The 11,561-nt window shown below is 35.5% G+C and overlaps 1 protein-coding gene across 1 annotated transcript; it reads right to left on the bottom strand.

The window, feature by feature from the left end:
- Positions 1–8,200: 8,200 nt before the first annotated feature.
- On the bottom strand, positions 8,201–11,339 carry LOC131077314 (uncharacterized). Its single transcript, XM_058014783.2, has 4 exons — positions 10,654–11,339; positions 10,377–10,549; positions 8,638–8,912; positions 8,201–8,549 (listed from the first exon to the last, which is right to left on the bottom strand). The coding sequence occupies exons 1-4, from the start codon at positions 10,742–10,744 to the stop codon at positions 8,459–8,461; spliced, it is 630 nt and encodes a 209-aa protein (XP_057870766.1). The 5' UTR covers positions 10,745–11,339; the 3' UTR covers positions 8,201–8,458.
- Positions 11,340–11,561: the final 222 nt, after the last annotated feature.

Raw genomic sequence — 11,561 nt, 5'->3', positions numbered from 1 at the left:
TCATTGATGACTATTCAAGAATGATGTGGGTTACTTTTATAAGAGAGAAGTTTGAAGCATTTGAAAATTTTAAAATCTTTAAAGCTAAAGTTGAGACAGAGATAGGATTGAAGATTAAATGATTAAGGTCAGATCAGGGTGGAGAATTCACATCCGGTGAATTTAACAGCTATTATGAGAAGAATGGGATAAGGAGACAGTTGTCTGCACCCTGGATACCTCGGCAAAATGGAGTTGTGGCAAGGAAGAACAAAACTATCTTGGATGCAGCTAGAACTATGATGATGGAAGCTAATTTGCCTCATGTCTACTAGAGAGAAGCTGTAAGCACGACGGTATACACATTCAACAGATTTCATATCAAAGGAGATACAGGTAAGATACCTTATGAGTTATGGTTTGGTCATACAGCGACAGTTAAGTATTTCAGAATCTTTGGTAGTAAATGCTATATCAAAAGAGATGATTCCATTGGAAAGTTTGATCCTAGATGTGATGAAGGAATATTTCTTGGTTATTCTAATGAAAGCAAAGCATATAGATGTTATAACAAAAGATTGCAGAGAATTGTGGAGAGCACAAATGTCAAGGTGGATGAGCAGAATAGAAGTCAAATCAGAACTTATGAGAGAGAATCGGTAGTGGAAATGATCATAACTGAACCGGTAGCACCTACACCGGAACAAAATGTTGAGCCAGTTACTCCGGCAATATTAAAAAATTCAACAGTAACTGAAGATCAAGGCAGAGGATCAAAAAATCAGAAGACTCCTAGGTATGTAAGGTTGAATCATTCTGAAGATCAGATCATTGGAGACAATAACAAAGGAGTGATGACAAGAAGAAGGTTGGCATGTGATGAGGTATGTTTAATCTCTCAAGTTGAACTGGCAACAGTAATTGAAACTTGTAAAGATGAATGTGGGATGAAAGATATGGAAGAAAAATTAGATCAGATAGAAAAGAATAACACATGGACTTTAGTTCCCCGACCTAAAAATAAGAATGTTATTGGAACTAAATGGGTTTTTAGGAATAAATTGAATGAAGATGGACAAGTTGTGAGGAATAAAGATAGATTGGTTTGTAAAGGATATTCTCAGAAGGAAGGAATTGATTATGGTGAAACCTTTGCATCGGTAGCTAGGATTGAAGTTGTGAGATTATTTCTTGCTTATGTTGCACATAAGAACTACAAGGTTTATCAGATGGATGTTAAGTGTGCATTTTTTAATGGAGATATTGAAGAGGAAGTTTATATTGAGCAACCTGATGGATTTTCACTTTCAAATGACAAAAACATGGTTTTCAGGTTAAAGAAAGCTTTATATGGATTGAAACAAGCCCCTAGAGCTTGGTATGCAAGACTAGATAAATATCTTTTGAAGCTTGATTTCATTAAAGGTAATGCTGACAGTAATTTATATTATAAGATCACTGATGATGACATATTGATTATTGAAGTCTTTGTTGATGATATCATTTTTGGAGGTGAAGATAAGTTGTGTATGGAATTAACTAACAATATGAAGAATGCATTTGAGATGTCTATGATAGGGTAGATGAAATTTTTGTTAGGTTTGCAGATTACACAAACTTATAAAAGTATTTTCATTTGTCAAACTAAGTATGCTAGAGAGTTGTTGAAAAAAATTGGGTTGGAAAATTCTAAACCGATTGGTACTCTAATGGTTATAAGTGAGAAAATGACAAAAAAGGATGCCTCCGCACTGGTAAATCCTGCAAGGTTCAAGCCTATGATTGGAGGTTTGTTATATCTAGCTCAGACTAGACCGGATATAATGAATGCAGTTTGTATTGTATCAAGATATCGGAGTGATCCTAGAGAAAATCTCGAGAGTACGGTGAAAAGGATTTTCAGGTATTTGCAGGGAACAACTGAATATGGTTTGTGGTATCCTAAAAATGATGACTTTACATTATGTGCATATATAGATGTAGATTGGGTTGGAGATGTTGATGACCGGAAGAGAACATCCGGTGGAGCTTTCTTTCTTGGAAAGAAACTTGTTTCATGGATCAACAAAAATCAGTCATGTACCTCTTTATCTACTGTTGAAGCTGAGTATGTTGTTGCTGCTACTAATTGTACACAAGTTCTATGGATGAAGCAAATGTTGAAGGATATAAAGGTGGATTATAATGAACCGGTAGTTATTCACTGCGATAACTCTGCTCCTATTGATATATCAAAGAATCTATTATTTCATTCTAAGACAAAGAACATATCTATCAAGTATAACTTTTTGAAGGAGAAGGTGGAAGCAAATGAAGTCAAACTGGTTTATGTGAACACTAAAGAGCAGATTGCAAACATCTTCACTAAACCTTTGCCTAAAGAATTATTTGAGTACTTCAGAGATAGATTGGGGGTTTCTGCCCCTTCGGTAGAGACCTGAGTGATGCTGATTAGCATCAGTCTGGTATGCATTATCAGAGCTATTACTCATTCTGGATTGATGTGGTGGTGCTACTACTCAAGGGGAGTAGTCAACTGTAAGAATCAGAGGATTTATGACTTTTCTTTGATATTTATGTCAGATCTTTGGCATTGATGTCAAAGGGGGAGAGTTATTCTTATGAAAAAGATAAGGGAGAGATATATTCATTAGGGGAGTTTGGTTGAGAGCTTCATTGCTATATCATTTTGTGGGAGATTGTTGGTTTTCTTCCATAGGGGGAGACTTGTTTGGCATTTCTTGGCACTTGGATGTTTTTCACATCTAGTGTTGCCATCAATACCAAAGGAGGAGATTGTTGGCAATTTGGAGGAATAGATTATGTGTTACATTGATGTTTTGTCATTGATGGCAACACCGACTATTTTGGTTGTTTATCGATTTTCGATTGGTTTCGGTAGAGTGGTTGGATTATGATACTGATCCGGTATGCTTTGGTTTGTGGAATTGATTTGGATATGTCATTCATGTTATTCAGATACGTATCATGATCAGTTGGTTCGGGATTTGATGACTCAGATACTATCATTTGTTCTAGTAAGGGTTTTACTGGCATAGCTTTGTTGAAGATCTTTTGATGCACGTGATAAGTGGTGTTGGTGTGGCTTCTAGATGGCTTTTGGTATGTTGTTGGTTATCTTGTTTGTGTTCCTGTTGATTGGTGGTGTTGGATTTGAGTCCAGACCTAATGCTATCTTATTCGGCTAGGTTATGGACAGGTTTGTGTAACGTGTTGATGGGTGATCCCGATGCGTTACCAATTGGGTTTATTGATTGGATTATGTTGTTTTGGTCTTAGGCCGACTTGGTTGATCATTGGATTGTGGGTTTATGTTATGAATTTATTGTATTATCTTTTAGGTGGTCGACCTAATTGTTTAGGTCCCGGGTTGGTATAAATATGATGTAAGATCTCTTTGTAGATCATGGGATTATGGGATTATGGTTATGGGATGGTTATGCGATTACCTATGTGCGAATAATATTGTAATCATATGCAGGAGTTTTGGTCGATCATAGGTGATCGAATTGGGTTGGTAAGAGAAGTTTAAGACCTTTGGTACTGAGCTTAACCGGAACTGTACTCAGGCATAGGAGATGCTATCTTTGCAGCTCACTCTTCTTTTTGGATTGTAGTCTGGATTTATTTTGTAGTCAGTGAGGCTCCTTTTGTGATGAGCAATGTGCTCTAGGTTGTTGGCCTTCCTACATGTGCAGGCTCCTCATTTTATAATCACATAATTATTGTAGAAGTATTATTTGGCTATGGGTAGGCTTCCCACCGTGGTTTTTCCCTTTACCGGGTTTTTCACGTACAAATCTTGGTGTCATGTGTTCTGGATGGATGGTAACTGTTCTGTGATTTATGTTTATATTTAATTGCTATATCAGTTATTCTGGTATTTGGTTTATGCATTCTAGTATTGAGTTTATGTGTTTTGGTAATAAGGATTTGAATGCTTAAAGTTATGTAATATGTTGACAACTGATTCACCCTCCCCCCCCCCACCTCTTAGTTGTCCTCTACTTATCTGAGTTGTCTAACAGTTCTAAGGGGGAGAGTAAGTCTAGTTTTTTTGTTTTGAGAACCTTTGTCATTGATGTCAAAGGGGGAGAGAAAGCATGTGAAAAACTATTTTATCTGCTTGATATTAGGGGGAGTTTGTTGGAGATGTTTTCTTTCTTTGTATTAATTATTTTTCATATCCATATGTTGCCATCAATGCCAAAGGGGGAGATTGTTGGACATTGTTGTTGCTAGGATATGTTATTGTCATCGATGTCAACAAATTCCTCTGATTTATTGCTCTGGTGGTTGCAGATTGGTTTATTGGGATCATGGTTCGGTGTATGGAATATTTATCGTATGATTATATCTTTATGTATTGGTTTCAGTGATCCAGGAGCTTAATTGATCATATCATATGATCCGGTTTACAGTTTGGTTCTTTTGATCAGTGCTTTGCAGAGTTCGATATTTCCTCTAGTATATTCCGGTGTGATCAAATCTTGAGTTGAGATTTTGGGAGATTGTTTGGGATGTTCTTGTGTATCTTCATTTCAGATGGTTCATGATTTGGTGCTCTGCAAGTTATCTTTCCTCTTGGCAGCTGTTGTTGTTTGAGTGTTCTTGAGTTTCAGATGTTGATCGATGAAGATTTGATAAGTGGTGTTGGTGCAGCTGTTATAGATAATTCTAATGTGCTTGTTGGTGTTTCCTAATTATGTTCCATTTGCTTTGATGATCTATATTGATTGTTGTGCATGGTTTTGGTGTTTTGTTTATCCGATGGTGTTGTTCATGTTGTGTGAGACCTATTTGGTGGTGTAGCATGTTGTGGTTGATCTTGGCATGATTTTCGGTGGTGTTGCTTGTTTGAGAATTTGGTTTAGGTCCATATTATGTCATGTATATCATAATGTTGGTCTGGTGGTCTATCTTTGTATCGTATGATGAAATTTTGTAATTATGAGTTGATCGTTTGGTCGACCTTGTAGTCAAGGCCGATGAATTGTATAAATAGGTGGTATAGTCGTTGAAATTTGGTATCAATGTTGTGTCTACATTACCAAAGAATGGTAAAGGTGCGAACAAGAGAATACATCCTTTGACATTGTGATTGAGCAGATATTGGAGTGTTGCGAAGCAGACAAATGTTCTTAACCGGAACTATCATCAGGCATTTGCAGATGCTATTCTTTCAGTTCATTTAATTCTGGATTGTTGTTTGAATATTTTGTAAGTCAGCGAGACTTCCTTGTAAGGTAGTGAACCTTCCCTAAGGGTTGTAGCCTTCCGGGTTACTATATTTTGAGCAGTGAGCTTGAATGCATGTGCATTCCCCACTGTAATTATTTTCACATACTACTTTAGAGTATCATCTTATTGTGGGTAGGTTCCCACCGTGGTTTTTCCCTTAACTGGGTTTTCCACATCAAAATCTTGGTGTTGTGTTGTGTTATCAATTTGGTTATCTTTTTTTGTTGCAGTTAATCAGATTTGCATTTGAGGTTAAGTTTGTTAATCCGGTGAAAACCGATTCAATCCCCCCTTCTTAGTTTTCTTTCATTTTGTTGCCAACAAAAATTCTGCAGTGTCAACACACGAAAACTTTCGTCACATTCGCTTGAGAACAAAAAACCCTTTAATGAAGAACATGCAAACTCGACAAGTGGCGGCTTTGCGCGCCTTAAAGAAATGTTGAGTCATGGGTCTTACTAAAAACCCCACTAGGTTGCCAAGTGGCATCCTCCAACGTGGGTTTGTTATTTTCAAAAATTGTGTCCCACACTATTGAGAAGGTGGGAAAAAAAAGGTGAAGACCGACCTACCTTAGAAATGTGAATGACTTCATAATTCGACTTTGAAGACTGTTGTAGATAAATCTACAGTAACAACTTTCAATGGAAAATGACAAAAACTAAATATTTACTACCTCTCCTTTCACATGAAAATCAAATAAAGAAAAGGAACAAATCAATTGCATCTTTGTGCAAAACACTAAAACAAAAAATAAACAATCATGGAATGAGGGGAAAATAAAGTAAAAAATAAAAAATAAGAGAAAAGGCTTGATTTTTTTTTTAAATTTCATAACATTATAATGCACACATATGCATCTTATCTCAACAATTATCAAGCTAATTTATTTTTTCATACATGTTTTATAATGGAACATACACAGATGCTTAAAATGCACTTTCAATAGGACAGTGAGCAACTTTTTGTCACCCTTATTTGTTCATTACACCATCATTGCATGAATATGTCAATTATTTAAATTGCATAAAAGGATTTCATCCCTAAAATCGGTGATTGAAAGCATCTAAACTACATATTCATTGATTAATGACAATTTAAGATTATATAATGGTCAAACTACACTTTAAATTGGAGATTTTTAACTTTTTCGAATGCTAAATCCTTTGATAATGAAAATCACATGCAAAAACTTATCCTTTACATCCTTCTAGTTTGAATGCTTGTTTTGATATATTCCATGTATTTTTTAAGCTTCTAAAGGGATTCTTAAGTCGTTTACTATGGTCCTATGAGAGCTATAATAGGCTAAAAAAAGATTTGTCAAATCTGATTAAAGGAGATGATAATCTCAAGTGTTCATTGAAAAGGCATCATCAAGAAATATGATACTCAATCCTTCATTTTGATCCACATGTTCCCTAAATCTTCTAGACCTTTCTTGAAGGAAAATGGAGCTTCATAGTTGACATTTAACTACAAAATGTATTACACATGATACTTCGAAGAGGAAAGTATGCATTTGTCATTAGTCTATATAAGGTCAAATAATGACCACCTTAGGGTATCTTTGTTGTGATTACTTAGGTAACTAAACCTAGATACAGTTCTCACTCTAAATTGATTGCAACAAGCTACAAGCATCCCTCTTTGGCTTGAGTTTTAAGGTGAACATATGTGAGGTGTCTTGATAAAGTATCTTATGTTATTTGAAAACCACTTTTATGTTTTAAGGGATAATTCCAATTTCATTTATATACTAAATGATGAACACCGAACTACTCAAGAAACCACAAAAACACGAACATTTTTATTTTCAATTAGGATAATAACCCATTAGTAACTCTTAGTATACTCAAAACAAATGAGTCTCAAATATCAAACCATTTTAAGGGTTTTGTGTCAACATGGGGGTGTTGAAACTAGACAATGTGCAAATTAGTATACCTCTAAACTATGCATACAAGAGGACAATAAACTATATATGTAAAAATCCATGTTAAAATAGATCAACAATCTCTAAGCATTCCAACAACAAAAAAATGGAAAACAATATTACGAAATGATCTTTGGTCAAGATTTAACAACATTATTTTTTAGTCAAATTCGTTGACACAATTTCATGAAAAGTGACCCACTTAAGCTCATCTCTCATGATTACTAATGATGCACTTAACACTCATTGCATCTAGATGATGCTCACTTAATACACTCCAAACATATCATTTACATTAACATCAACTAAAAACTTTAAGACTCAAAAATTAAGCATTTCTTAAATCATAATAAGTAAACAAAAGAAATAAATTGAAAGTTATAAACAAATATTAATGAAACCTTATGAAACAATCAAATAAAAATATTAAAAATATTTTAATAAATTATTATTAAAATAAATAATATACATACATTATATTATATAAACAATCATCATGTGTGTTTATTTCTCTCAAACTATCTTATTGTCTTTGTCTTCATTTAATAGTTAAAACATAATGAGATAATATGCAAAACTTTTACTTTTACATGTCTCTTCTAATATATCTCAATTATAAGGTGAGAGAGGCAAGCTAGAAAGATTGCCCCTTCATTGGCTTATGAAATGGTTTTAAAATATATATATATATATATATATAAATAATATTTAAAACGTATTTTGAAAGTTGTTCTTAAAAAAATAAAAAATACCTATCAAATGGGAAAATCTTTGGGAATTTCATAGGAGGTTCAATTAGTGTGTAGATGGTTGAAAAAATGGGTCCATCTCTTTCATTTTCTTTTATTTATTGAGGAAGAAACTAGATTTGTTCACAAAGGTCTATTTCACGAAGAGATGGTTGAGAAAATCTGTCCAAATTCCTTCACCCAGATCTATTTAGAAATCTATTCAGCAAAAAGATGGTTGAGAAAAAGTTCATTATCGAATGAATAACAGATGATCAAACAAAAATGACATGTGTGCTGTAAAACAAATCTTCTTCCTACATTGTTTTTCAAATACAAAGTAAAAATCAAAGTCCCATATCCAAGATATGATTAAGCTTTTTGATTTCATCAACTATTCTGAATCATGCATTTATGAAAGAAAAAAAGGTTATCAAATTAAAACTACTGAGTCATTCCAGAGTTGGCCACAGCCCTCTGTACAACAGGAAATCAAACATATTTTTATAATGTACAGAGCAAATATCTTTTGTTGAAGTTGGTTGTACTCGGGTTAAGCCCCGGGATAAGATCTGTGGGAAGAAGAGTGGGACAAAGAACGAGGCAATCTTAGGCTTCCTACCCTTTGAAGGATGTTGGGTTCTCTGCATACACAAAAACAATATTTTATCATCAAAGAATAAGTATGGATTACTGTATGAATTATTTGCTTTTGATTAGCTTAAAACTCACTTGATGGCGTTAGCAAGCCAGTCCAAACCATCTCTGAGCCCCTCTCCTGTCTTGCCACTGCATTTTTGGATGTGCCATTTTCTTTGCTTGAGATCATTGAGACCCACCATCTGTGTGGCTTCACTTACAGGAATTGCAGTTGAAAGGTCATGTTTGTTGGCCAGGACCAACAGCTTCACATCTGCTAGCTCTGGATCGCTCATCAGTTTATCTAGCTCCTGTTTTGCTGCCTTTATTCTCTCTTTGTCACAGCTATCCAGTACAAAAATGAGCCCCTGTAACATCATGCCAAGACCCATTTCAGAAAAGTTCAGTATTACAACTACTCCAATTGACTCAACACAGAGGAACTCTGCAATACACCATCCATTGAGTAGTACCCTTTTTTTTTGGTTTCATCTAGCTAGAAATTTGAAATTTATATATTCCCAAGTACCCAAATTAGGTTAAATTGACTGTAAGGAAAAATACATTTTAATTCAATCCTGTAAGGAAAGAAAAATCTTGTTTGAGCATCCAAATTGAAGTTGAAGAAAGGAATCTGAAGATAAGCATTGAAACAAAAGATTAGGTTGATGACTTTTAGGTCTAACCAAGACCCAGTAGGATCTGTGAGATGGATTAAATAAAACTGCAGGAAATTTTTACACCCTGCAAATTTTGTGGTGTTGTAAAGCATACTTTAAATAACTGCCCACATTTTTGTGCACACTAACCAAATTCTCATGCATTATTGGGTGCTTATACCTAAATTTCCTTTTATATGGGGCATTGATGGATCAAATGCATGCCTTTCATTCTACACAAGCATAAGGTTCTTCTCAATCTATATGTGTACATCTACTGGTTCAAATCCTGTTTCAACTGATAGATGGGAAGACTCTAGCTTGAATTGACTAATTAATAATTACATTTCTTTTAAGAACCAATAATTTTTAAGGTGATTATGTTCTATGGAAGTGATTGTTGGGTTGAATGAGCATTGCAACACCAAGAGATACGGTCATGCAGACATCCCAGTATTAACCAAAAATGCAGATTACTGGGACCGGATGTATAAGTTGCCGAGCTCACAGGTGGATGGAACCTACATCAGAGCCTCTGCTATTTTCCTTCTTCTGGGTAAGCTTAAGGACATGGACTGGGAAGAAAGGATTTGTATTTTTTTTCAGGAAGGGGGTGGTGAAAAACTGAATGGCATGCAGCAGTGTATGAAGATAATGATTTAAAGTGGACAGTTTAAATGAGCTTTCTGAGGAGGTAAGACTTCTCAAAACGACAAGTTTCTTACTCAAGATAGAGCCAACATAGAAAAAAAAAGATTAATTTGATATCTCTTGATCCCTTAGACCGCTGGATCTCGTAGAAGTCATTAAAATTTCATCATTCATTCATTAAAGGATCGAGCATAACCGTAAATAAGCTACCTGAAAGAATACAACACATTAGGTTAAAGGGCCTGCAGGATGCAACAGAGGAGACTTACTAACGAATGACATCAACATAGGCAAAACCTCTGCCAATAAAACATCTAAAAATCTAAAAGACTAAAAAAGTCTGTCTTCTTTCCTTCTCAAGTTACACAATAAAAACTATGTCAGCATGACATTTCTTGCATTTCATCAGATCATATGTCAAATTCTACAAGCATTCATTGTCCTAACTTGTTGTATGATACATACCAAAACAAACCCTCCACAAATCCAGCAGCCAGTATAAAGAAGATGGAGCTATGTTACCTGTGCATTAACCATATACTGTCTCCAGAGATGGCGGATTTTATCTTGGCCACCCACATCCCACACAGTGAAGCTCAGGTTCTTAAACCTCACTGTCTCTATGTTAAACCCAATTGTTGGGACGGTTCTCACGTACTCACCAAGTTTGAATTTGTACAGAATTGTAGTCTTACCTGTTTAACAGACACAATTCAAATACCAAATACTACAGTCACAAAAATGGCATTATAATACCCATCAATCCTTCGAAAAAACCAGAGAGGGGCACAATACCAACCTGCGCCATCCAGACCTAGCATCAGAATCCGAACTTCCTTCGGCCCACAGGAAAAGACTTGCTCAAACAATCTAGCTATGGCATTGCCCATTGCTGTTACGTAAACCCAAAAAACTATTCTAATGTATTTGACATGGTTTTACATAAAACGTCTGGCTCCCTCTCCACTCCTTACAAACACAAAGAGACAAGAAGAGAAGATTTGGGGTTTGCTAGGGCCAATATTCCCTGCAGCAGGGGAGAGAATGAAAACTTCTATTGGGAAAAAGTATTCAACAATGGTGCACATGTACTTCATGCTATTTATTGTTTATTTGGATCTGCCATAGCATTTCCACGGCATAAGTCTTATCAGGGCCCTGTAACTTGGCACATATCTGACAATTTGCGCCCTATATGATTTGATTAATGGTGGCGGACAAGATTTATCACAGCTGTCTTTCATCAAGGCAATGATTCTGGTTTTAACCTTGGAAGGGACCCATACAGGTGACCTACTTTTTCATATTCTACAGAATAAAGTGGTTCTCCTCTCTCTTTCTTGCTTGACAAAATTATACCTGCTCCTCCGTTGTATAGTCAAAGAACATATGTATTTCCTTCACATAAAGACAAGCTTGACGAATAATCCCACAGGGTCCCATGCCTTCTGGAAGCATTTTCCTTTTGAGGAGACACTTGCCACCCATGGAAACAAGATACTTTTTAACACACCTAACTAAACCAGTAGTAGTTGTCTCATGGGCATGGCATTCGCCATCATCATTTGCAGACAAAATACCTGCACTTTTCCCTCTCAATTTTTTTCAATATCACGGCCAGATCTTGTGTTTGAGTAGGGTGGGAGTAGGCCTAGAGCTAAGTGGCCAGCCCCCTAGTCTAGGCACCGTTAGTCTAGAGGTAATACA

Source organism: Cryptomeria japonica, chromosome 6 (genome assembly GCF_030272615.1).
Source record: "Cryptomeria japonica chromosome 6, Sugi_1.0, whole genome shotgun sequence".
NCBI classification, from domain to species: domain Eukaryota; kingdom Viridiplantae; phylum Streptophyta; class Pinopsida; order Cupressales; family Cupressaceae; genus Cryptomeria; species Cryptomeria japonica.
Note: the sequence above shows the minus strand (reverse complement) of the source record. Positions and strands in the feature narration are given on the sequence as shown.

Excerpts from the sequence above, each read along its gene's own strand:
- LOC131077314 (XM_058014783.2), bottom strand. The coding sequence starts at position 10,744 with ATGGGCAATGCCATAGCTAGATTGTTTGAGCAAGTCTTTTCCTGTGGG. Across the intron at positions 10,550-10,653 it reads GCTAGGTCTGGATGGCGCAG|GTAAGACTACAATTCTGTAC; the intron begins GTTGGTATTGTG and ends TCTGTTAAACAG. Across the intron at positions 8,913-10,376 it reads AGTATATGGTTAATGCACAG|GGGCTCATTTTTGTACTGGA; the intron begins GTAACATAGCTC and ends ATGATGTTACAG.